The sequence below is a fragment of the Acipenser ruthenus genome, chromosome 22 (assembly GCF_902713425.1).
Source record: "Acipenser ruthenus chromosome 22, fAciRut3.2 maternal haplotype, whole genome shotgun sequence".
Taxonomy (NCBI): domain Eukaryota; kingdom Metazoa; phylum Chordata; class Actinopteri; order Acipenseriformes; family Acipenseridae; genus Acipenser; species Acipenser ruthenus.
In genome coordinates this window covers 7,441,671-7,469,290 of record NC_081210.1, presented here as the reverse complement: position 1 = coordinate 7,469,290, position 27,620 = coordinate 7,441,671, and the positions used below count along the sequence as shown (strand labels likewise).

At 37.0% G+C, this 27,620-nt stretch overlaps 1 protein-coding gene across 2 annotated transcripts; it reads right to left on the bottom strand.

The window, feature by feature from the left end:
- Window positions 1–1,823: 1,823 nt before the first annotated feature.
- rbbp6 (retinoblastoma binding protein 6) lies at window positions 1,824–27,545 on the bottom strand. 2 transcript variants are annotated; one of them, XM_034052088.3, is made up of 17 exons: window positions 26,445–27,545; window positions 22,947–23,046; window positions 22,519–22,555; window positions 18,256–18,300; window positions 16,133–16,221; window positions 15,932–16,028; window positions 15,616–15,755; window positions 15,099–15,271; window positions 11,538–11,641; window positions 10,979–11,355; window positions 10,652–10,736; window positions 10,423–10,474; window positions 10,268–10,325; window positions 9,470–9,823; window positions 9,035–9,154; window positions 4,818–6,650; window positions 1,824–4,371 (listed from the first exon to the last, which is right to left on the bottom strand). In XM_034052088.3, exons 1-17 carry the CDS (start codon window positions 26,608–26,610, stop codon window positions 2,661–2,663), a joined length of 5,541 nt encoding a protein of 1,846 aa, XP_033907979.3. In that variant the 5' UTR covers window positions 26,611–27,545; the 3' UTR covers window positions 1,824–2,660. The 2 variants fall into 2 exon arrangements, with proteins under 2 accessions (XP_033907979.3, XP_033907980.3); XM_034052089.3 differs by lacking the exons at window positions 1,824–4,371; window positions 4,818–6,650; window positions 9,035–9,154; ... (9 more) ...; window positions 16,133–16,221; window positions 18,256–18,300 and having other exon boundaries at window positions 22,035–22,555; window positions 26,445–27,544.
- Window positions 27,546–27,620: the final 75 nt, after the last annotated feature.

Genomic DNA, 27,620 nt, shown 5'->3' with positions numbered 1-27,620 from the left:
TAAAAATAATGCCTGCATTTCCTGGACGTTTGTCCTTTCAGTATCAAAAGCCGCTGCAGTTCCGTATCAGTGCTCAAATATCCTCTTCAAATGTACGCGTTTTGTCCTCCGGCAACTCTAAATGAGGCCGATCATCAGTGTCTTTTCCCTCGATAAAATGGCTGTTTGTAATCCCAAGCACGGCTGAAGTAATCAGGGTGTAATTTAGTTATTTGGTAAAGGGACAGGGAAGCCTAAAGCAGACTTTATTCTTCTTCCATGTGGTAATATACATAGAGGTGACCTACAGCATAGATCTACACGTGTAATGCGGCACACAACTTTATTACATTCAAGATCCCTTGACAGTCCCCCCCAATAAGACAGCGAGTTATTACCTTATTTACATTTGATTGCCATTAACAACCCAGGGTCATACCAAGACCTCAAAACAGGTTTGCTCCCTTTATTTATTTATTTTTATCTACTTAAGACTCGTTATTAACCATGCTCGAGTAAGCTTTAGTAGTTTACCTGATGCAAATAACATAATTGATTTAACCACAGGTGGCGAGGGGCTGTAGTGGTGATATGTGTAACAGACTAGTCAAGCGTCGCTGTCACAATTAGTTGATATGCTATCGCGGTAAGTAGCCCCTGTCCTAATGCAAAGAGCTGTAATTGAGTAGAAACCTGTATTAAGAACTGCAAATTGTGTGATAGTATGGGTCTCTGGAACAAGAAAATAATGTAACCATGCGTGAATAAATTACCAAAGTTTAAATCGTGGAAAATTATCTTAAATAGACCTAAGAGACTAGGGAAAGGAATCACTTGCTTATTTAACTTTGATGTACTTGATATAGATCAAACTAGAATGACGAAAATGTGTTCCATCACATTCCCAGGGAAAGGTAGGAATAACATGAAAAGACCAGTCACATCATGTAACAAGCTGAAAGAATCTGCAAAGCTGTTCTATAGATGCCATCTTGTGGGAGAATAAGGCACTGTTCAGATTGATATTAGAATGAGGGTTCCTGTTTTTGTTTTTATTTTTAGATATTTTCGAGTTTTATGTAATTGTCTTTTTTTCGGGGGGGGGGGGGGCTTCGCTTTTTATATACTGTATGAAATTGTTTTTGTTTCTTTCCAAATTACTTGGGCGTTTTTTTCTGTCAAAATATGTATAGCAGTAACTCGACAGTCCTTGCACACCTAAATTGTACCTTCTTTCCTTTTGCGGTCTTCCACAACAAAATCCTTATGGTCACAGGTACATTCTTCTGCCGTTTTTGTGTGGTAGATACAAGTTAGGAAGGAGGGACATTGGGAAAGGTATTTTTTGATTATTATTTTATATCATTTTTTAATGTGAAAGGGGGTGGGGTTTCTTTGTATTTGGGGGTGTTTTATTGGTTAAAACCACAAGTCAGAAGCCCTAATTATAATGGTCAGTGTGCAACAGGTGGGTGGGGTTTCTTTGTATTTGGGGGTGTTTTATTGGTTAAAACCACAAGTCAGAAGCCCTAATTATAATGGTCAGTGTGCAACAGGTTTGTAACCTCCATTAGTTCCATCTGGTATTTTTGCCTAATCATAAATCAATATTTTAACTTTTTTTTTTTTTAAGTTTCATTGAATTGTTAAATACCAAAAAAATGTTGCAAACCTTTCAATCAACACAATAGTAAATCTGACCTAAATACCCAACTATCTTGCCTTGTATCTTTCTTACTGTAAATATAAAGTGAGACTTTAGATTAGTTCCACTAAGAATTAGCAATACCACAAAGAAAAATAAAGATCCAACAAATATTTCAAAATAACGATTCATGAACAACTTTTAAAGTTTGCTGAAATTTTTTATTACAATCAAAATGACATAGAAAGGTGTCATTTCACTGTAAATTATTCAGCTGATACAATTTAAATGTAAGGCCTTCTGCCAGATAATACAAAAATTCTAAACTTGAAAACAAATTCACAGTACAGTCAATCCCACCTGTTATTTCTAGGGATGTAACAGTTTGCCAGTATTTAACTTATACAGCAAAATCCAGTCCTGCCAGTAATGTTATTGCCATCATAATTGTATACAGAGAAAATGATTACTGAAGCATTTAAAAACCTAGGCTGGACTTAAGGTACATGTAGGCCTTTGTTCAGTTATGCTTTTTGATAACACCATGTTCAACAACTAAAGTGCTTTCATCAAACAAGTAGAGTATTACTTATTTATTACTGGAGAACAACCCTAACAGGTGTTAAAAATACCAGGTTTAGAGCCCACATGAAGATAATACATTTTTTAAAGGTATATCTTACAAGAGAAACTAACCTTAAATATTTTTTTTTCCAGATTTAAAAAACAAAACCAAAACAAAAGATAGATATGCAACATCCATAGGCATTTAAGAGTGGGTAACCTTTAAACACTGCAGCTAGCCTAGCCTGTTACTTTTGCATGGTCAAACTGGTATTTCTGTACATTTTTATTTATAAGCCTTATTAAAAAACAAAAACAAAACAAAAACAAAAAAAAAATCAGCTGAGCAGCAATCTTACATGCAGCACATTTTATCCATGTGATTATTTACAAGTTGAATTTTCTTTATAATACAACGACATTATTACAAATTACTTGGTAATTAAGTCGATTCATTTCTGATCTGTCGCATTCATACAGAAACTTTTGGTTTTTGGTCATCCTTTTCCTTGTCCTTGCTCTTCTTGGACTTCTTTTTCTTATGCTTGTGTTTTTGGCCTTTGTTTTCGGAATCAGATTCGTTGCCGACGTGCTTCTTGTGTTTTTTGTGTTTCTTGTGCTTTTTGTGCTTCTTGTCCTTTTTCTTCTTCTTTTTCTTGCTGTCTTGGCTGCCGGCAGAGCTGGCACTGCTGCTGCGGCTGTGAGGTTGGCTCTCTGAGGGGCTCTGGTTGTGACTGCGGTTCACACTTGCAGTCTGGCTTGGGGTTGGACTCAAACTGGGGGGAAGGGGAGCTGCCACCACCCCCTTCTCTTTAACTTGTTCAAGCTTATTGTTATGGTCAGAGGCTTCGCTGTCACCGTCGCTCTCGCTGTAGTCAGGCACAAAAGCAGCTTCGTCTGTTTCTCTGGCCAAGTCGGAGGACAGCCGGGTAGATCGGACGAGCAGTGGCTTGTTCTTATTGTGCTCACGCTCATTTCGGCCAACAGTTCTCTCCGTGTCAGTCCTAACATCGGGGGACTCAGTCCTATGTGACTTGTTACCACCATGATCCCTTTCCTTTTCCTTTTTGCTTCTCATCTCTGAGGTTGCGTGTCTGTTTGTATCTTTACTAGACATTTTGTCTGATCGATGGTCATCCACTACTGCACGCTTTAAATCTGGGGCATTTTTGTAATCTATACGTGTCTTTTTGTCCCTTGCAGGGCTATGATCAGATCTCTTTGATTCTGTTGCAACTTTCCTTGGAATGTCAACATGCACACCCCTATCTCTGCTCTTTTGACTTGGAGCATGTTCTTTAGTTAGGGAAGGGGAGTCCCTCCTCTTGTTGGATTCTTTTAGTTTTTCTTCTTTACGCTTGGAGCTGGGGTTATCTCGGTTACTTCCAGCATAATCTGTCTTTTTGTCAATGGCTGTTGCATTGTCTTTAACTGAAGAGGCCCGGGAACCAGCATTAGATTTTTCTACAGTCCTGTCTTTAGAAGAGTACGAGGAGCCACTTTTTTCACTCCCTTTATCACTGGACCTCTCTGGGTTTCTTTCTTTGTCTGACTGTGAAGGAGGTGCTTTCCTCTTTTCCATGGTTTCCTTGTTTACAGCTGGATGCTCCTTTTCTTTGATCTCCTTTTCGCTGATCTTCTCCTTCTCGCTGATCTTCTCCTTTTCTCTGATCTCCTTCTCGCTGATCTTCTCCTTTTCTCTGATCTCCTTCTCGCTGATCTTCTCCTTTTCTCTGATCTCCTCCTTCTCGCTGATCTTCTCCTTCTCACTGATCTTCTCCTTCTCACTGATCTTCTCCTTCTCGCTTGGCACAGCTGTCTTTGAAACTTTGGATTCCGGCTGCAGTTCCTCACTGGCAGGCTCTTTGGCCGCTTTGGGCATTTTCTCAATCTGTGGAGAGTCCTTGTCAGTCTGTTTTATCTCGCTGGAAGATGTTACAGCAACATTTTTCACAGTAGCAGATTTTCCACTTCCAGCAACCAATGCTGACTTAGCATCATCATCTTCCGATTCATAGTCTTCCTTCTCCCATTTTGAAAGAGGAACTTGGATCATAACAATTTCGTCTTCTGCTGGAGTTGAGCTGTCATTGTTGTATTCTTCCATGGTCTTCACCACTGTCTTTTTAATGTCCAGCTTTTCTTCTAGTCTTCTAACCGGGCTGCCTCCCGTGGAGCTAGTGCTATAAAACAGACAAAGGATGGGACATTAGGAAAATTGAAAATAGGTTTAGAAATTTAAACAACACGAACGTCATAACTCTTTATTACTGAAAGCACCCACTCCTTTTGTTTTGTAGTACCCCCATATTGGGTAAACAAGAAACAGCCTGAGTAGCTGGTATGAATACTAGTTTGATGAAGGGGTAATGTTTATAGTATGTTCTGAAATGTATAGAATGATGACATGAGGTTGGTGGGTTCACTTTAGCATGTGGATATCTATTTGATAAATTGAAACAAGTACACAGATAATATACTGTAATGAAATCTGCAAGAAAATATAAAAATAATTAACTGATATTTTTAAATCCATGAACCAATATATATCTGTGTATCCAACAGCAGTTTTGAAAACTTCACCTATATGTTTAAATTAGCTTTATTACACCATTTTACAAAAACTGACCTGGTGTAATCTACCAAGGTAGAAGCTGTTCCATCTGCAGCTTGTACTTTTCTTCGTATTTTTGTTTTCATTTTTTCTGGCCTAATGTTTTCTGCTCCATCTGTTTCTTCCACTAGAGCTATGCTTTCCCCGCTTACAATCTTTTTGCCAGTCTCACGGTTGATTTTGATCTTTCTCACTGGAACAATGTTCTCCTCTTTATCTACCTTTTCCACTACAGGCATGGCAATTGTCTTTTCTGGATATTTCTCAGGCTCTGGTTTTTGCGATTGCTTTACCACTTGCTTTGCCACTTCTACAGTTTCAATTCTAGGGGACTTGAGAGGCATTTCAAGATCTTTTTCCATGTGTTTTTCTTCTTTTCTTTTCCTCTTCTCTTGTTTAACATCTGAGGTTTTTCTAGATTTCTCCTCAATTTTAGCCACCTTTTCCACATATTTCTTTGGTTTCTCCTCCTTGCTTGGGAGCTTTTCATGTTTAGATGCCTCCTTGGCATACTCTTTCTTCTCCTTCGTCTTCTCCTCCTTAACCACTTTAGACTCTTGATGGTGTTTAGCTGGTTTCTGCTGTCCTTTGCGGGACAGAGGAGCCTTGTCCTCTTTCTGGGACACATGCTGCTTTGAAGCTTCTGCCTTCTGAGAATAATCTTCTTTTGGCTTTTTCATTGGGGGCTCCACACGTGAAGACTTCTCATTGTCTGCATCAACCTGCTTTTCTCTGGACGGCTTGTGGGTCTTCACCGAGGAGTCTTTCTTGAGGGCGCTGCTTTCTGGTTTGCGCTTTAGTTTTTCACCCTTTGCTTTCACCTTCTCCCTTTTGTCTTTCTCAGCCACAGCTTTATAGAGGACAGATGGACTTTCCATGGGTTCATCTCTGACAGGGGTGGCATCGTCTCGGCTTGGAGGCATCAGTACAGAATCCCCCTTACCTTCGTCACCACCAGTGGGCTTTCTCGAACCATCTAAAGAATTTACACTGGGTAACAGTTCATTCTCATCGCCTTTCCTCTTTTTCCTGTGCCTTTTGTGTTTGATACCTTTTCCATCGGCTGGAGGATTATCCGCTTCTTTTTCCTTTGATTTTCTAGGCTCTTTGCTGCTTTTGTGTCCTTCTTTATAGGCAGACTTCTCAGGATAGTTTCCAGGCACATTACGAACTCTCTGGCTCTGACTTTGACTCTGCCCAGATGGAGGGTAGTCCTCTCTGCGACCTCGATTGTATGGTGAATTGTCCCGTCTGACCACTGGTGGGCCAAACCGTTCAGGATTGAAATGTTCTCTATTAGATGGAGGAGGCCTAGGCCTTGGCTGATTGCCAGTAGGGGTGTAGTATTCGTTATACCATTCTCGGTACTTCCTTTCCCACTCCCTGTATCTTTCCCTCTCAAAAGGGTCTCTCTGGTCCACAGAACGACCACAGTAAGCCTTGACGTCATAGGGGGGCGGCTCTCTATATCTGTTGAAGTGCTCTCTGTCACCTTCAGGCTGTGGCGGTGGTGCAGGTCGTTTACTGGGGGTATGCCCCCGGTACCCTGGAGATCTTGAACGAGAGCGATACCCCCCCCCTCCTCCTCCTCCTCCTCCTCCTCCTCCTCGATAAGCAGGGGACCTAGTTCGGGATCGGCGATATCCGTGTGATCGCGACCTGGAGCGATAACTCCGGCTCCTGCCTCCCCCACCTCTTCTGGTGTACACTGGAGATCTGGAGTAGGATCGAGAATGAGATCGGCTGCCAGACCTTGAGTAGGATCGAGACCGGGAGGATCGTGACCTGGATTTTGAGTAAGAGTAGGAACTGCCACTGAACGATGATCCGCTGTATGGCGACTTTGACCTGTTAGGGAATATAAAATAAGGCGATGAGCTTCATTTCATAGCACTTCGTTTCACGATTTTCAGAATGTATTCATTTATGCAAATACAAAGATATACAGTTGTAGTCAAAAGGTTACATACCCCAATGGAAATGTATAATTTCTAGAAATTTCTCAAAAACAAATTATAGGAAAAAAAGTTACAAGAAATAGATGTCTACAATGATTTATTTCCAATTCAAAAGTATTCATACCCTATCTAATTCAAAAGTATTCATACCCTTTGATGCTATGATAGTATCGTCTACAAGGTGCTAGAAATTTCAATATAATGCAGAACCTAATTCTAGAAAAGTCTAGAAAATTCTGGATTGTAGGTGAACATTCTTATAGAGTATGAAAGGGTTACAAATGGGGAGATTGCTGTCATTACCAATAAGTCAATATGGGAAAAAGTAAAGAGCTACCTGAAGACCTTAGGCAGAAAATTATTTATTGGTATAAAGCTGGAGAAGGATACTAGAAGATTTCCAAACATTTGAGTATCCCAATTTCAACTATTGTTTCTATTATCAAGAAGTACAAGACTCATGGTACTGTCACAACGCTCCCTTGGTCTGAAAGAAGGTTCTTTCACCAAGAACAAAGTAGAAGAATTGCGAGGAAGGTTAACCTTTTGCGGTCCATTGTCGGACCCTGTCCGACATCATTTTAAAAACGCAAAAAACGTGTTTCTATTCATTTTTTCAGCGGAAAAAGCCGAGAAAACCATTCTATTGCCGAGTGGGAGCGACAGGAGCCGAGACAAACCAAAAAATAATAAAAAAAAATGCGTAACTCATGAATAAGCATACATGCCCCTGGCATTACAATAGGGGCGGGTATAAGGACACAAGCTATGTGATACCACACCAGCGCACAGCGGCTATCACGAACATTTGCAGAGCTTTTTTGAGATGTTATAGTAATAAAATAATGACTTGGATTGCATTATTGAGGAGTTTGGTGATAAAACGAGTGATCAGGAGATTATCGATCGGTATGTACCACTATTATTATTATTATTTATTTATTAGCATCTGTGAAAGCGATAGCGAACGAAAGGGTGGGGCGGGGCTTGAGATGCCTAGTGAGTGCTTTGTTGATATGCAGGGCCTTTTAAACCCGTTTGACTGTGAAAAAAAAATACTTTTAAACAGCGCGTCTAAAATTAACTGCGTGTGTGAAAGTAAATTGGACCTGACGCGCACTTAACAAATGGACTGCAAAGGGTTAATAACAATCCAAGATTGAATGCCAAAGATATTCAAAGTGAATTGGCTGCAAGAGGGACTGGGGTTTCCATTTCAGCCATTGGTCGAGTACTGCATGGTGAAGGTCTCAATGATCGCAGGCCAAGGAGAAAGCCACTCTTAGGAAAACGTCACAAGGACAATCGTTTAAAGTTTGCAAAACGGCATTTGATGTTGAAACAAAAAAAAAAGTAAACAAACAAAAAATAAATTATAAAAATAAAAAAAAAAGAGCTGTTTGGTCACGCTGATAGTAGTTACGTTTGGAGAAAGTTTGGTGAGACGTACAAGGAAAAGAACACCATACCTATTGTCAAGCATGGCGGTGGTAATATCCTTCTGTGGGGCTGTTTTACCTCTAATGGCACAGGAAATGTAGTTCTAATACATGGTCAGCTGGATTTCATAGCATACCAAAAGATATTGGCCAATCACCTGAAACCCTCCACTACAAAACTTTTTAAAGCGCAAGTGGATATTCCAACACGACAACGATCCAAAGCACACATCAAAATCTACTTCAGAATGGTTGAAGAATAAAATCAAGGTTCTGGAATGGCCTAGTCAAAGTCCCAATCTAAATCTGGTTGAGAATCTTTGGTATGAGTTGAAAAATTGTCAAAAATCACTAAAGAATCATGTCAAATTCACTGACAAAGAACATAATCGTTTAAAAGAGGTTATTGCTAAAGATGCCTCAACTATCTATTCATTTCGTTTTCCTTGTCAGGGTTGCATACTTTTTAATTAGCATTGTTAGAGTTTTGCAAAACAAATGCTGAAATAAATAATTGTAGATATCCACAAAAGCAAAACTTTTGCTACAAAGGATTTTTCCTATAATTCTTTGTTTGAGAAATTTCTAGAAATTATAAATTTCCATTGGGGTATGTAAACTTTTGACTACAACTGTATACAAAGGATATGCCCCCATGTGTCAATTAAATTACATTCTAATGTATTTTAATGTTTGTGCTGAAAAAGAGGTTTCTGGTTTGTGCCTGGTCTCCAGGATTTGTTGTTTTCTTTACAGAAACAGCATGACTAATGTTAACATTTGAGAAGAAGAATTTTCAAAATGGACCTAAAAAGAATCTGAAACAAAGACTTGCCTTGAATAGGATCGCCTCCTTTCCTTTTGGATCTTTCTGTATTCCAATAATTCTTTAGCAAAGTCGTTAGTAAACTCATCAAGCTTAGACTTCTCCCTAGCAACGAAGCGACAGTTGGAACTATTTATTGAAAAAACGGGGAGATAAAACTTGAAAAGTTAAAAAAGTGAACAGGCAATTTATCATCACATTTGTATTATGGTTCTTTGGGTGCAAGAAAAGGTTTGCAAATAAAATACTGGTCAAATATTCTAGGTTACCCAAAATACATTTATTCAATAATTTAAAAAAATGCCATAGGTTACATAACTAATTTAAACAAAACATTGTATTATAAAAATCAATTAGTTTCCCCATCTTTTATTAAAGTACACTTATATAAAATCAAGGAAAAAAATAAACTACAATTGTAAATTGTTACGAATGTCAACTTACTCCTCTTTTAGTCTACGCTGTTGCCTGTAGAACTCTTCCCTAGATAGCGGGGGTGCCTGTGGGATGGTAGGAATGGCACTGCCTTGTGCTACAGTGGTTACAGTGGGAACCCATGGAGCTGCAACAGTTGTTGAGGCTGGAGGGAACAATGGAGGGGGTACACTGTACCCAGTGGTAGGTGGCTGAAACAGAGGAGGGAACTGAGGAAGTGGCACTCCAGGTGGAAGAGGCAAGTTGTGGGAGGGAGGAGGGAAGAGAGACGGGGGAGGCACATAAACAGGGGCCATAGATGGCAAAGTAGTCGTTTGTGTTCTAGGAGGCCGGTCACTCTGTGGTCGACCTCTGCTGGATGACCTGTGGTATAAAAGTACAAATGATATTGAATTAAAATGGTCAAAAGCACGCATTTTTCCAACCAATCAGAAGTTATAACATGCATAATTACAACTCCATGATCTAGACACTCACACATTTGTGTTAAGGAATGAACAATTCTCATAATATAAACTACAAATGTACATGTGACATGCTTCCAGACAGACAGGCACCTCAAATATACATTCTCCTTGTGGCCAGCAAGAAGGCAAGCTGATGAAGGACAAGCGTTAATCTAAAGTTTTATATACATGTCAAAAAAGGTAGGGATATTGAAAAGGCATGGTGTGGAATTTCTATATAAAGGTGGTTATACAGGTCCTATCATTGAAGGTGATGAACTACCCAATATAGTGTTATTTAAAACAAAAAAGCCAAAGCCAAAACAATCTATGGCGCTTTTGCAAAGTTTTGCTGACTTACGCATCCCAGCCTTGTCGACTGGCACCAAGACGGACAGTGCTTGTTCTCATTGGCTGACCTGAAAAAAAAAATCAAAATATGCATTATTAGAAAAGATGAACATTTAATATAGATTTTTTGTTTGTTTCTTTAAGTTTGCCTACAAAACTTCTTACCTGTTGTAGGTATAGAGTGGCCAACTGAATGAGGTTGACCAAGTACAGGAACCTGGTAAAAAAAACATTTAGTAAGGGTTTATTATGCAACTCTGACATATATTTTCACAAATCTTATCAGCCAATGACAAACCATAATCAGAAATGCTTTGGAAACTAAAAGGTGTTTTGTTTAAATTGTGTTTTGCTAATTTTAGGAAAAAATGTAAAAGCAAAAGGTTTGCTTTACCTTTGGAACAGAGGATGTAGTTATAGATGTAGCTGCAGAAACCATCACAGATGTGGCAGGAGTTATAACAATTTTCTCAGGCTCTCTGAAATAAGAATATTCATTTGAAATTAAAGCCATTTTGTAAGATCCCAAATTACACATTTTTCTTCAAGAATGCTAAATTTATTTTAAAAATACATAACAAGACCGTATTGACAAATACAAGGTACTTGCAAATTTAGTTTAAATCCTCCTAATATTCACATGTAATTGATGTAATAAGCACACTACCTGTAACATAAAACACGTGGATAAATACAGGTCTTTCCTTTTAAGTACACTTACTTTACTGAAACAGGTTCTTCATGCTTCACTTGTGGCTGTGGAGAGGGCACCGATGTGGACACTTCTAAAGTAGGGCCACTGGAGACCAGATTCACCTGGACAGTTGGTGCAGCGGGTGGAACAGGGGCAGGGGTCTGTGTCTGGTGCAGCACTGGAGTGGGTATAGCAGCAGGAACGACAGGGAAAGGAGCAGCAACAGGTGGAGGGATATTGGCCATGAGAGGATCCTGCTGCCTGGAGGATGTCGGTCTTGCAGCTAGCTGGACAGGACGCTGCACTTGTGGCCTGGACTGGCCTTGCATTGGTGCAGTTTGCGGAGCCTGTCCCTTACGAAGCCTTTTGGTGTAACCAGTTTCATTTTTAAAATTGTTTACAGCCTTAAAAAAAAGAGGAGAAAAAAATATTGCAGCATGTTATTTGTTGATTGCAGGAAGAAAAATGGTTGCATATGTGGATAGAGGGAAAAAAATGAACTTGCCAACCCTCTAAGATAAAACTAGAATTTGAAAACTTGTTTAGAGTTTGGTAACAAATTACAGCTGAGAAATTGAAAAATTACCTGTCGTAAAAATTTATTGGCAATCAAGCAATCAGGTGAAACATCTGTCTGATTGCAAGTAGGACACATATGTTCATCTGACTCCAGAAGAAATGTTCTAATACCTGCAGATTAAATAAATTGTTATACTATTAGAAAAAAAAAAAAACATATTTAAAGAATGCAGCTTTTAAAAAATAAACTTCCAAGGTGTGCCCATTTTCTGTATATTTAAGTCAAGAAGTTTACAATCTATGTGGGTATTTTTCAAATTTAACCTTATTACTGTCACATGTAAACATTCTAAATGGCAAGCCACTTTAACAGTTGCTAGGATAGGTCAATTTAAACTGCCATAACTTCAAGGTTTAACCCTTTGCGGTCCATTGTCGGACTGGGTCCGACATTGCAATTATTCCTCACAGGTCCTTTGTCGGACTGGGTCCGACATCATTATAGCAACGCAATAAACGGGTGTTTAGTCGTTTTTTCTCCGGAAAAAGCCGAGAAAACCATTCAATTGCCGAGTGGTAGCGACAGGAGCCGAGTCAAGTCGGAAAAAAAAAAAAAAAAAAAAAAAAAAGGCGTATTTCATGAATAGTCATACATGGTATCAGGTATCAGATAATGGGCGTCCATAATAAACAAGCTGGCTAAGTGCGTCAGCGCACTGAGACTATCATGGATATTTGCAGAGCTTTTTTCAGATGTTATAGTAATAAAATAATGACTTTGATCGCATTATTGAGGAGTTTGGTGATAAAACGAGTGATCTGGAGATGATCGATCGGTATGTACGACTATTATTATTATTATTATTTATTTCTTACACAGCTGAACGCTATAGCAAACAAAAGGCTGGGGAGGGGCTGGAGATGCCTAGTGTGTGCTTTGTTGATATGCAGGGCCATTTAAACCCGTTTGACTGTGAAAAAAAATACTTTTAAACAGCGCGTATAAAATTAACTGCGCGTGTGAAAATTAATTATTCCTGGCGTGCCTGACGCGCGATTAATAAATGGACCGCAAAGGGTTAATATATATATTTTTGTAATGCTTTTCAGCTAAGTTAGACCTTTTCTTCTAGGCAGCCAACCTGAGAGTAAAATGTTTAAAGATGTTTTTCTGTTTTTTTTTTTTAACTTATTTTACACATGGTTAGGTATTTTCACAAAAAAAAGATTAACTTTTGTCAAATAAATGTGTTTTCATGTTTTTAGTACAGTTACTCATCTACCCGTTAGTGAATCGATATAACATAGGTTCCCAACTGGCCTCAAGGTACCTCAATCTACTCACAATTGATGTCAAACAACCTGCAATGCACACACTGTCATGAACATGAGTAGGAGGAACAAATGAATGGCACTTTGAACCCAGTATGGGCTACCACCTAGTCGCATGACCCATTTCAAGATGGCCACCACAAACCCTATGTGTTGGGGGAACACATCTAAAATAACCTCCTCAGAAGTTATTTGAATATAGTAGCTTATAGTAATAATAATAATAATAATAATAATAATAATAATAATAATAATATATATATATATATATATATATATATACAGCTCTGGAAAAAATTAAGAGACCACTGCAAAATTATCAGTTTCTCTGGTTTTACTATTTATAGGTATGTGTTTGGGTAAAATGAACATTTTTGTTTTATTCTATAAACTATTGACAACATTTCTCCCAAATTCCAAATAAAAATATTGTCATTTAGAGCATTTATTTGCAGAAAATGACAACTGGTCAAAATAACAAAAAAGATGCAGTGTTGTCAGACCTCGAATAATGCAAAGAAAATAAGTTCATATTCATTTTTAAACAACACAATACTAATGTTTTAACTTAGGAAGAGTTCAGAAATCAATATTTGGTGGAATAACCCTGATTTTCAAGCACAGCTTTCATGCGTCTTGGCATGCTCTCCACCAGTCTTTCACATTGATGTTGGGTGACTTTATGCCACTCCTGGCGCAAAAATTCATGCAGCTCGGCTTTGTTTGATGGCTTGTGACCATCCATCTTCCTCTTGATCACATTCCAGAGGTTTTCAATGGGGTTCAGGTCTGGAGATTGGGCTGGCCATGACAGGGTCTTGATCTGGTGGTCCTCCACCCACACCTTGATTGACCTGGCTGTGTGGCATGGAGCATTGTCCTGCTGGAAAAACCAATCCTCAGAGTTGGGGAACATTGTCAGAGCAGAAGGAAGCAAGTTTTCTTCCAGGACAACCTTGTACTTGGCTTGATTCATGCCAAACCTGCCCGATTCCAGCCTTGCTGAAGCACCCCCAGATCATAACCGATCCTCCACCACATTTCACAGTGGGTGCGAGACACGGTGGCTTGTAGGCCTCTCCAGGTCTCCGTCTAACCATTAGACGACCAGGTGTTGGGCAAAGCTGAAAATTGGACTCATCTGGGGGTGCTTCAGCAAGGCTGGAATCGGGCAGATTTGTCTTTGTGAAGGACGCATGAATCAAGCCAAGTACAAGATTGTCCTGGAAGAAAACTTGCTTCCTTCTGCTCTGACAATGTTCCCCAACTCTGAGGATTGGTTTTTCCAGCAGGGCAATGCTCCAAAATGACAAATGCTCTAAATGACAATATTTTTATTTGGAATTTGGGAGAAATGTTGTCAGTAGTTTATAGAATAAAACAAAAATGTTAATTTTACCCAAACTCATACCTATAAATAGTAAAACCAGAGAAACTGATAATTTTGCAGTGGTCTCTTAATTTTTTCCAGAGCTGTATATATATATATATATATATATATATATATATATATATAGATATATATTCTATTTTATATACATATATAAAGTTTGAGAAAAAGGAAACTGCTGTGTACCAAAATGATCAATAAGGTACTTAAAGTTGGAATAATTGATTTTTTTGTATTCAGCCGATGAAGGACTTGTAGTCCGAAACGTCCTGATAATTGATTTGTAATCAATTATTCTACCTTTTTAAGTACCTGAAATATCCTTTTCTTTTTTCTTTATATATATATATATATATATATACACACACACACACACACACACAGCTAGCCAAAGAGAAATGGAGGATTTTAAGACAATCAAAATACTTTTACTGTTATGAAATTTTATTATTAATATTCTCCTGGCTAGATAACAGTTAACTGCTTAAAAAAAAGAAAAAAAAACCAGCCCACGAAAAAATCCTCTGAACTTCGTTTTTTGAGGTTTTTCACAAATAGAAAAAAAACATGTTGAAGGGGCTAAAAGTATTAAGGAGTTAATGATAAAATAAAAATAATAGATTATAAAACTAAAGTAAGGTTTCACCTCAACCACCATGTCATTTCCACGTTTTTTTTTTTTAAATCAGGGCATTGACTGTTTTTTCAGGTACTTTTGACTTTTCTGTATATATAACTTCAAAATTATTCCACAGAACTCACAAAACAGCTAGTTGCTTTTTCAAATCACTTGACTCTCAAACAGCACACAGGCTACAGGGTTAATTGTCAATTTTTGAGGCATGTTACAGACCACATTTTCTATACCTGCTATTTTTAAATACTGAAAACTTTCAACACACTTACAATCATCACAGTAACTGTTTCCACAGCATGGAATTACGACTGCATCATTCATGATATCCTTGCAAATCAGGCACAGTAGTTCATCAGGGATAGGGTCCTCCTCGTCAGAAGATGAAGACTGCTCCTGTGGTAGGAAAGGGGGCTTCTCCTTTTTCCCGATCGCATATGCCTCACTAGTATTAAAATGAAATAAAGCGTGATTTTACTTCGCGAGCATTCAAATACATTTTGATCTAGTCAGAAGCAGCAAAAATAATTAGAGCTGGAAAGTACAATGTAGCAGGGATTACAGCTGGCTCAGCTCTGAATATAGGGAACACTTCAGAGTAAATGGTAAAAAAATGTTAAAAAAGCACAAGCCTCACAAAATAAACAATACAATTTCTCCTTCCTCATTTGTCACTCTTGTCCTTTGTGGAGGGCTATTTATTTATTTGTGTTTTATTATCGCAACACAGTTGACAAGAAATTTGTTATTTGCGAAAACTATCCCGTGAGAACTTTGGAAAATACTCACGCATCAATAGTTGGAATAGCATATTTCCCAGTGTTGGTAAGCATGGCTCCTTTCATGTTTGGGTCGTCAACCTCCATCATGAAGCTTCGAGGAATCCCAGTGCTCTTTTTTATCCTTGGAGTTGATTCAAAATTTTTGTCCTAAAAAAATAAACATGAGAAAGACATGCTATCAGAATACACGGAAAATGTATTGGTTATGATTTATCACCTCAAGGAACTAACCCAATTTATATTTAGCAGTGATCTTGGTGTCTTCTTCATAACATGAATGCCAACATTTTATGATTTAGAATTTTTTTGTTTTGTTTACCTACCCCATTGGTTGGACAGTTTCTAATATAGTGTCCAGTTTTCATACAGCGAAAGCAAGTGTAATTGGGAGGTGGCGGCCCCAAAAGTTTCTTCATGTAACTGCACAAGAAAGTTAACAAGAAGTTACAATTTTATGTTTAAAAGTTGATTTTTAATTTACTTCACAAAAACAATTACAAAAAATGTTTTTAATGTTTACTTACTGAATTGGATCATACTCATGGTTGGACTGTGACATCATTGCTCTAATTTTATCGTCTTCGGATGCATTAGCTTCTGCCAAATTGGCGGTCTGTTCAACAGGCAATTTTTTGATACACAAATTAGGAGAAAAAATTCTACACTCAATACATTCGAACTGAAAGAAGTGCACACAACACATCCTGTAAAGAGCAGCAGTCCGTGTCAGTCTACACAACAAGGAAAATGTTTCAATGCTGGACACTCGGAGATGGATCGGAGATGAAATGGGGAGTTCCTTTAGCCTTCAACCTTGCAATGGTTTTTGACTGGCTAATGTCAGTGTACTGAGTATTATTACAAAATAATGAATCCATTAGGCCCTGTTCATATCTGGTTCAAAACTAAATTACTCCCAACTCTAAAAACCAAACACATATGTTATACTGCATTTACTTCTGAACTTGTTTAACAAATTACATTTTCCATTAATCAACAAATGTTGTTACTACATAGAAAATGTAGTAATGTGGGAGATGCTGAAATGGAAAGCTACGATTCAGCATTCATGGTGCAGATGCTATGCACAATAACAAAGTGCTACCTTAATACTTGTACTGGAAAACTACAAAAATATATAGGACATGGTCTACAAACAAAGACTACAGTTGAATAGCAGTTACTACTGATAATTCTTCAGTCCTAAGAACTGAGCTTAGCTTATTGTAAAGCCTGAAATGGCTTCAACGGCTTTGCAAAACACATTTTCCTGTTACAGTAAAAAAATACCTTATGTACAGATATGGCCAGGGTCTAAAAGAAAAAAAGTCCCATCCCCCCACCACCACCAAACATTCACAAGCTCAAACAAACAATTACCACTTTCACTTGAATCACAACTCATTTATACACTCATTCATAGAACACGCTGCCTGTTTAAAACAGTTTATTTTGCGGACCTAGCATACAATGTTATGATCACAATAGAAAAAAAATTTCAATTTACAAATGATGATTAAGAAAAAAAAAATCCATCCATTTTCATTATTTATTTAGGACACTGTTATTCCAGTTGACACTTAATGACCACCTACAAGCACAACTTAATTGATTTGTTTGAACCAAGTCTAAGTACAAACTGTGATTTAAAAAAATAAATAATCATTGTAATGTAAATAAACCCAAACCTTTAAGTTAACAAACCTCTAAATATTAACCAAAGGTTTCATTTGAAATTCACCTGAAAATAATTTGAATAGATGAATAGAGAATGCATAAGAAGCAGCCCTGACATTTTCTCTCAATAATTATCCTAGGCTCTATGCACAGTACATCTGACTATAGCAACGCTGGTTAAACAGCAGATTTATTTGTAAATACTGAGTTATTGTAATATTTAGTAGCAATGTTAATTATTGTTCTGTAATAGGAAACCACTGGTTTATATTAGAGGAACTTCCCTTATAAAATGACTTATTTTTAAGTAAAAATAAATAGCATTTATATATATTTTTTCTGTGTTCAAACAAATCCCCAGCATACAAATTCAGATTACTGATTAAATGCCACACAACGTACACATTTAAATGTCATAATAGAATAAACAGATACAAAGAATACAGTCCTTTAGGTTTTAATACTGTACAAAAACTGCACAACTGTTTTGAAATCAGAGAGTCAGTCCATTGGTATACAGCCATGGAACAAGGGTACGGTAGATTCTTCATTAAAAAAAAAATGTAATTAATGTAAAAAAAACAAGAAGAAAACGAAACGAAAGCCATTTTCTGGGATGGAGCAACGGATTTCTTCATGGTGTCTTGAAGGCGTACCCGCATTGCATTAACACGGTGAGAGACTTAAGGTACTCCCCTTCCATCATCACCACAGTACCAACTCTTTACAGGATTATACATGCATACGTTTCACACAAACTTCAGGCACTTTAACAACATTATCACATTCTACTTATATCATTATGGTTCAGTACATTACAAAAGGGTGTGAATTCTAAAATTGTTTAAAATAAAAATACAAACATTATTTTTTTTTTTTTAAACGCAACAAACATTTAAATAAAAAATTCAAAAAAGAGAAACAAACTTGAGTAAATAATTCTGAATTTTAAAAAAAGATATATATATACCTTAGATAGCTGGGCCAGTGTAATAGAAGCAGCAGAATCATCAATCTGTTCATGGGAAATTAAAAAAACACTTGCATTTAATACTATGATGAGGCACACAAACACAAATTGACCTTTGTGAAGTTCTTAAACTTTCAGAATGACTTTTAACCTGTGTCAGTACAAAACTAAATCAAGAGATTATCTGTGCAAGCTAAAATGTTAACTCATTTTACTTGGCGATCAAATAAAATAAGTCTAACAATCCAGTCCCTTAACTGGCTTAATTTAATTATCAAGACTGAAGCCTTTGCCTTTTCTTGGTGGGACCTGCAGTGTAAGAATAATCTTGAGGCAAGTACAATACTGAGATCTACTTTTATAACAATACGAAACAAGCTGTACAAAAAAAAACAAAAACAATAGGAGTTCAGCTGGACTCACAGCCTGGTGACATTTTAACTACAGTAGCAAGGAAATGGTTTGATTTCTTGCGATTTCTTTCCCCACCCCAGTAATTGTGTAAAACTGAGGATTACACCAGTCATAGTTTTGTGTGCAGCAAAAACTGTTTGGCTTATTTTCTGGACTGGCCCCAACACAAGCATTCTGGAGAACTATATACTATACTCAGAAGTGATAAATCGCAAGGGGATTTCATTAAAACCTGAAAAGTGCCTTAATTACAACTTATTTTCTAAAATGAGTTCTACCAGCACTCCAGATAAGATTAAATACCAATTACGCATGATATTTAAATTTCAAGCGCAAGAATACACATAGCAATTTTGTTGCATAGCTTGAGTTCGCATGTTATCAAGCTTCTTGAAATTGTCAGTTCCCAGCTCCTCAATGGTCAATTGTTAATATACTGCAAGCGGTGGCTAGAGAATGCCGGGACAACCAGTTGTAGCCTGCCTGGGAATACCAGAAACACTTGACCAATAAAGTCCAGGTTTTCAATGAAAAAAAAATAATAAAAAAAATGACATGGCTGAATTCACTCACTTGCAATATGTATTTGTGACTGGTGAATAAACGACTGGATTCTTGACTTCAGGATTTATCTGTGCAGTCTTAATCTCCCTCAACCTAACCGATCACTTTACCGGTTAACCGCATTTTTAGAAGGTAAATCTATATAATAAATATAATATTCTGTGTTTGGGGGAGGTGGGTGGCAGGGTTGCTTTATATTGCTATAGCAAGGCATTCAATACAGTATACAATATAATTGTTTATTTGCATTAGTGCAGTATAAGTACCGTTGGTTTTAAACTTTTAGGGAGCGTGTCTGTCGACTTGGAAAAGCAGAGCACACGACTGAGAAATGAAAGATTTACACAACACAAAAACTGTAACAGGCTTGTGACAGAAGACTCCCTGAACGCAGTAGACAACTACATCGAGATTAGCAACTTCTCTGACTATATTATTAATGCAGGACTAAATGGCTGCGAAAAAAAAATGTTGCTGGATTTTTGTCAGGTGGAAAATAAGGAATATCTAATGAAAGACCAAGTTTTTGTACAGTAGTTCAAGTAACATTGTAGCTAAAATGTTGTATTTATTGGAAGTACTCGTGACTCAAAACCTTATCTGGAGTGCCGAGTTCTACGGATTAAAATGGCCTGTTTTTAAATTGTATTCATCTATTTATTTAAAGCACTGGTAAACATAAATGTACTATTTTCCTAAGATAAACAATTTATCTATTTATAAAACAAAAAGCAAACCCCTTCCGCCACATAGTAAAAGTGTACCTCTCCTTTCCAAATTAAGCAGAGATAATTTGAGGACTGTAAGGAAGCGAGGATACTAGGTATCGATCCAAAATTCAGGGACAACTAGAGAATTTTTTTACAGGCTACAGCTGTACAATGGGCATTCCATTACAACAAATACAAAGGTTCCGTAATGTGAGAAAACCTTGACTGAGTAGGCCATTGCCCATGAAACTGTGTCAAACGCTATGCTAGAACACAGTGGGTTTGGCCCCGATGCAACACCAACCCAGACAACACAATGTGTAAAACAATGTTTTAAGTAAAGTTACTTAATTTTTGGAGGAGTACCAAGGTTTCCAACATCATCATAGACAGACCCGATACACAATGTGTACTCCAGGCGTTGAGAATTCTAGGGCAGGAGGCCTGTGATCTACCGTTTGGTAGCTCATTTGTACATACTTCTATTAAATACAATAAAAAAAGCCAAATATTTTACGCCATACAAAATAGCTTGGGAACGATCCACAACAAGATTTTATTTTCTCTTTAACATAAATATCTTAAATAAAGAGAATGGTACATGGTTACTTAAATAAGTATCTTAGCTGGGGGTAACATGTATTCTATTTAATTACTTGTTCTTCAGTTCAATGGAGATGCATGCAACTATCCACTAACTACCATGGTCAACAAGTCTGTTAAAAGTAAACTGTGTACTGCCTAAGCATGCATGCATGCATGCATATATATATATATATATATATATATGCATATATATATATATATATATATATATATATGCATATATATATATATGCATATATATATATATATGCATATATATATATGCATATATATATATGCATATATATATATGCATATATATATATATATATATATATATATATATATATATATATATATATATATATATATATATATATATATATATATATATATATATATATATATATATATATATTTTAGCTCAAAGAATATACATACATACACACACACATTTAAGCATCAGTAATTGCTCAACAAACAAACCGATCCCAGACAGTCAGTCTGGTCCTGAAATCAGGAATTTCCAAACAAGCTTTTATTTGTGATCTATGGATTTGATTATCCTATAAAAAGATAACTTATAAGGTTGAAGGATGTGACATTAAATCCAATCATTTGTGGAGACAATCGTCACATTCATAACTGGGATATACTAACCCTAATGTGCAGAGGCCTACTGGTTTGGTGACCAACAGTGAAGACTGGCCCAAGGACCAACAATAAATGAAGGCAACTTGCAGTACAGGGAACACACAAGGTCTTTACAGTTCACATGATGTCAATATTTTATTAACAAAATATAGTCTTTGTTTCTTACACAGCATAAAAACTGTCACTTTGATATCATTTTAGCTCATTGTGCTACCATTGCCTTATTTGAAAATATGCTGTTGAACTTGGGTTTAAATAGCATTGCAAAATTCCTTTTGAGAATACGTTTTCTAAAGTGATTTCAGTTCTGAGCAGAACATGTGTATTGCCCCCCCACCAATGTCTTCCAGTGGAAAATAAATCGTCAAATGCCAGGGCATTGTTATTTTTAACATTTAAAGAGCTAAGGCTCAAACAATTGGCCGATTAATACTACTACACAAGTATACATAGAAAAGTATGGTTTTAAAAATGTTGAAACTATTGAATGGACATCAAGCTGACATTTCCAAAAACAGAAACATATTTAGGAAGGTATAATCTGATCCCAAATCATCCTTCAGCAAGTTGATCAGTCCATCCTCTCTATAACTAACCTTTAGAACTGGCCATATGGGTGCACGTTAAGGCCTTACAACAAGTATCGTGCAAAAGGAATTAATGCACGTTTGGAGACCAAGATTTAGTAGCTTAGCTGTTTGAGCCTTGGCTGTGACAACATACATTTTATATACTTAAAGCAGTCAAACAATTAAGAATAAATATTTAGATGTGCCTTATTGTAGTTCAAGAACCTTTTAACAATGATATCTTAACTCAGAAGCTGTGTGATACAATGTAAAATGAAAGATATGACACGCAAAACATTTTTTTATTATTAGAAAACAAAAACCACACAACAGCTTTTACAGATGCAATACTGAAGACAGACAAGTTTTGAACATGTCACCATGTTCACCAACTTAATTGCCACATGATCTGAATGATCATACATTTATCTGTACAACAGAGAGTTATACAGGAATATTTATCTAATTTTCAATATGAAATACAGTGCATTACCCTGCACAAATACCAATGTTCACACACAAATGTGCAAATATGGAAATTAAAATGCATGTGTTTTAAACTTCCACAAAATACATTGTGTTACAGCATATACTATCACCAGAGGTTTACTATTTCAAAGTATAGTTTGTTTAAAAGTAAAAAAACCTTTTTTTAAACAACGTTTCATAAATAAGCACTTCAATTGCCAATGGTTTTAAAAAAATTTGAAAAAGTATTCTTTAAATTTAAAAGAAATAAAAATGTGAGATTGTGTTTTTTTACATACTGCTTTTGAGGATCCACCTGAAGATTCAGTACGATCACTGGAAAACCAAAACAAAACAAAATAAAAAAGTTAACATGTGCACGCCAACTAAAGTAAGCCATTAATGAACCACTAAGTAAAACATGTATTATCAGATACTGCTTTCTCTGGATAAAAGCATTAAAATTAACTGATGAACTACATCACTTCCTTTTTTGTTTCCAGTGCCACCATGCTTCATACTGCGGTACTTTTCATAGATGTTCTTTGAAAGTTTACTATAAATTGAACACTCAAACATGAGGCACCCAAAGGTTACTAAAGCAAATTCTTATTGGATATTTTGAGTAAAACTTTTTAACCTGCATATCCTGCACAACTAGTTCCCCTAAACAAGACTGCAAAATTACACAAAATATTTAACTCAACTAAATTGAAATCATACTTACATGACATATGTTTTGCTAGTAGCTTTAACTCCTCCAATAGGAATCCTTCGAATAATGACAGAGGAATTTTTGGGAATAAGGGCGCCATCATCAGTGTACTCTGTAAAGGAACAAGAAAATGCATGTTTAGTAGTTTCAACACTATACTACAGTGAATTTTTATTTTTTTTTGCAAGTTAACTTCCTTAATTTCATACTTTAGGATCAACAGTGGGAACTCCCTTTTTAGACTGGTCAATCCTTCTGTAATCTGAATGTGAAATACAGGGAGAAGTGACTGCACATAAAATAGTACATTACCAACATACTACTATTTTATATAAACCGTTTTAACATTTGCATTTTTACTCAATTGAAATAGTGGACATATGGGCTAGACACAACTAACAAAATATTTGTGTCCTAACATGTCTTACAGTACATCGTACTGCAGCATTTAAAAAGCCATGCCTAAAATGGATCAAATAGTCCTTCAAATGCTGACTGAGCTGTGCATAACAGCACATGTGGGGATTGCCATGTGGACTGTAAGCAACTACAGCACATTTAAACACAGTACAGTATTACCAGGCAGACATTGGCCGTTTCTCATAAAAAAAACCATAACAATTAGTGTTTGTCCACACTACACTTTTAAATCGGCTTAGAACATAAGAAAGTTTACAAATGAGAGGAGACCATTCGTCCCATCTTGCTCGTTTGGTTGTTAGTAGCTTATTGATCCCAGAATCTCGTCAAGCAGCTTCTTGAAGGATCCTAGGGTCTCAGCTTCAACAACATTACTGGGGAGTTGGTTCCAGACCCTCACAATTCTCTGTGTAAAAAAGTGCCTCCTATTTTCTGTGCTGAATGCCCCTTTATCTAATCTCCATTTGTGACCCCTGGTCCTTGTTTCAGGTCAATAAAGTCCCCTGGGTCGACATTGTCCATACCTTTTAGAAATTTGAATGCTTGAATCAGATCACCGCTTAGTCTTCTTTGTTCAAGACTGAATAGATTCAATTATTTTAGCCTGTCTGCATAAGATATGCCTTTTAAACCTGGGATAATTCTGGTCGCTCTTCTTTGCACTCTTTCTAGAGCAGCAATATCATTTTTGTAACAAGGTGACCAGAACTGAACACAATATTCTAGATGATGTCTTACTAATGCATTGTAAAGTTTTAACATTACTTCCCTTGATTTAAATTAGACACTTTTCACAATATATCCAAGCATCTTGTTGGCCTTTTTTATAGCTTTGGTCTAGATGAAGACATTTCTAAGTCAAGATAAACTCCTAAGTTTTTTTCATAGATTCCTTCTTCAATTTCAGTATCTACCATATGCTATTTATAATGCACATTTTTATTGCATGCGTGCAGTACCTAACACTTTTCTCTATTAAATGTCATTTGCCATGTGTCTGCCCAGTTCTGAATGATGTCTAGATCATTTTGAATGACCTTTGCTGCTGCAACAGTGTTTGCCACTCCTATTTTTGTGTCATCTGCAAATTTAACAAGTTTGCTTACTATACCAGAATCAAACCATTAATGTGTATTAGGAATAGCACAGGAACTAAGGCCCTGTCCACACTATGCCTTTAAACAGTATTAGTTGCATTTAAGCCGGCTAAAAAGTGCTAAATACGGTTAGCGTCCACACTACGCAGCATTTAATACCGTACTCGAGAACCGGACTCGAGACCATCTCAGGAGGTAGTCTCGTGTCCGGTTCTAATTAGATCGAATCAAGGAAGTGCGGTTTATCAGAAGTGTGGACACTGTAATACCAAACTACATTTTATTGTGTATCCTCCAATATCCCAAAATGCTTTGTGGTATGTTTGGCGAAATACTCAGAGCAGGCGCCTGAAATACTTGCTATCAGTGTACATTCTGCACTAGGTATTAATTTTTATGCTTCAAAAAATCTGTCAGGACATCTCTGTTACACTAGTGGTGAAAATAACAAAAACACAACGATAAATTAGGCGACTGCAAAAATGAAATGCGAGTTAAAAGTAGGATCGGGGATGAACAAATTACGTAATTTGTCAGCTCTGTTTGAAATAAAATTAAGAGGACCAGAATTAGGCTCAGGCAAGATATGAAGGTAAAAACAAAGATTGTTTTGTAATTAACAGCTTTTTCTGAGTTTAATTATGAAACAGAATCAGCTCAATTTGTTTAAAGGGACTTCACTTGATTAAAAATAAAACCTGAAAACTTCAAGCCCTACGTGTGTGTGTGTGTGTGTGTGTGTGTGTTCGGATTTACTTTTTCCGCAATACTTGTTATATTTCATTTATGCAATATGGATCTCTGTTAATAAGGGGCATAACACATTATTTTAAAATAAAATACAGTGCATGGTGGGATACTATCGTATTAATTTCCACGGTTCGTTGCGCTGCTCGGAATTGTAACTGAACTACTCGAATGTCGATGTGTGGACGCAATAAGCCTGACTAAACATGAAACGGTACTTCAAGTGTGGACGCTTTGAGCTGTATTAATTAGAGCGGTTACGAGTACGGTTCTCGAGATCGGTTATGTAGTGTGGACAAGGCCTAATACTGATCCCTGTGGTACACCACTGGTTACCTCGCTGCATTTTGAGGTTTCTCCTCTCCGTACTCAAGAACCGGTTCGGCATTACAGCATCCACACTTCTGACAAACCGCACTACCGGATGCGATCTAATTTAGAACCGCTCGAGATTAGCCCGAGGTGGTCTCGAGTATGGTAATAAACGCTGCGTAGTGTAGACGCTATACAGTATTTAGCACTTTTAAGACGGTTTAAAAGGCAGCTAACACGGTTAAACGCTGCGTAGTGTAGACGCTATACGGTATTTAGCACTTTTAAGACGGTTTAAAAGGCAGCTAACACGGTTAAAGGTATAGTGTGGACACGGCCTATTAGTTACCCAACATTCATTATACAGTATTAAATTACTAGTGGAACATGAAATGGATAAATACAATTTGGTATAGCTATCGGTAGTATATTTAGAATCGGACATATAAATGCCGTTGCACAAATATATATATATAATTTAATTAGTGTTAACTTTAGTTTAATAACGCCGCTGTGGCAGCTCTTAGCAGCAGACAACAAGGTTAGGCCACGCCATTGATTACAACTCGAGTTGAACGTCATTGCAAAACAAATGTTTATGTAATCGGCTGGTCTTGCAGCATTCCGGTTACAGTTCAAGTCAAGCTAAATGTTTGGTTCTGTTACAACACAATTTGAACATAAAATGCACCAAAACCGATGTCAGTGTTGTATACAACCACTTTCGAAATGTATATCCGCCATGTTGGCCTGACGTTGCATTAAATTTAAAAGGCTAAATTCAAAGCAAACGTACTCCTCCCACTACTTCCTGTTACTGTACAGTGGCCTCCTGTAACAAACATGGCATAACAAAACAACGCATTTGCAACAATCAGTCAGCAATAATTATGATGGGGTATTATACTGGAAATTAAATAGGTTTGTAATTTACCTTCTTTAGTCTGTGCATTGGTAATCTGAAGATCGCAATCCGATGCCTTCAGCCTCTCCCTCCCCATGATCTGCTTTTTCAGGTCACATAATGTGATGTGGAGGCCATCAAAAGTAACCGTGTCATAGTTCAGTTTAGAGGAAAACTTATAATGTACACAAGACATTTTATGAGATTACACAAGGTTTAACAAATGAAACAAAGTATGAACAATCAATGGTGTATTAAATGTTAAACATATATCTAGCTAGGCATTTTATATATGTTCGTTTCTCTATCTCCCAAAAACATTAAATTAAGTTCAGGATTTAATTTTGTAAGAATCTATGAAATATAACGGTAAAATCGAAAGGACCCCGATTTAACCACACCATACGCAAGGGTCATCAGTTATAAAGAGGCAATTCATCAAATCGGTTCTTTAGAAGTCCATCATTTAAGCAACACGTGCACTGACGTCCTTTCAAGACAATGTCCAAAAATCGAACTTTCTTCGGCGACAATTCGTAATAAAGATCATACAACTGAAGAAATAGTCACTGGCGTTGAGGCCCACTGGCGCTTTTTCCGAGATCACGATACCTGGGAGAACGATTTCAAAAGTCTCTTTTTCGTGGGTTCATTTTTAGTCCAAATAACGACATAAATCGATTCTCTAGAAACAAATAACACCAACAAAAAACAAGTCCCTTTTCTCCAACAATTCACAGCGTCCACAATCACCAAAAAAAAAAAAAAAAACAGAAAGCAATATTCTGGGCAAAGTCGCCTAAAATGGCCTCCTTCTCTCTCCACCAAAACAAAAGCGGCTATAGACAGCCCTGGGAGATCGGAGTGACAACACAACCATTGCTCCCATATCCAGCAGACATAAATGTCTTTTAAAAACCGACCACTTTGTAAAAACCTAAATAACTGATATTTTAAATAATCTACAGGTTGTTTATTTCGATGAAAATTAATACATAAATCACAACCCTCGCTCTGGACGCTCACAGTCACAATGGCGATACACCAGTCAAGACACGGGTTTTCCACGACGAAACGCAGGGGGCACGTAATGTTGCGTCATAATAGAAACGCACAACCGTCAGAATGAATCTTGAACATAGGAACGCGCTTCATTTTACCATAAATTGGGTCAAAATAGTTGCTTTTGAGTTTGTTCTGAGAGCA

Excerpts from the sequence above, each read along its gene's own strand:
- rbbp6 (XM_034052088.3), bottom strand. The coding sequence starts at position 26,610 with ATGTCTTGTGTACATTATAAGTTTTCCTCTAAACTGAACTATGACACG. Across the intron at positions 15,272-15,615 it reads GCTATTCCAACTATTGATGC|TGAGGCATATGCGATCGGGA; the intron begins GTGAGTATTTTC and ends TTTTAATACTAG. Across the intron at positions 4,372-4,817 it reads ACCTTGGTAGATTACACCAG|CACTAGCTCCACGGGAGGCA; the intron begins GTCAGTTTTTGT and ends TCTGTTTTATAG.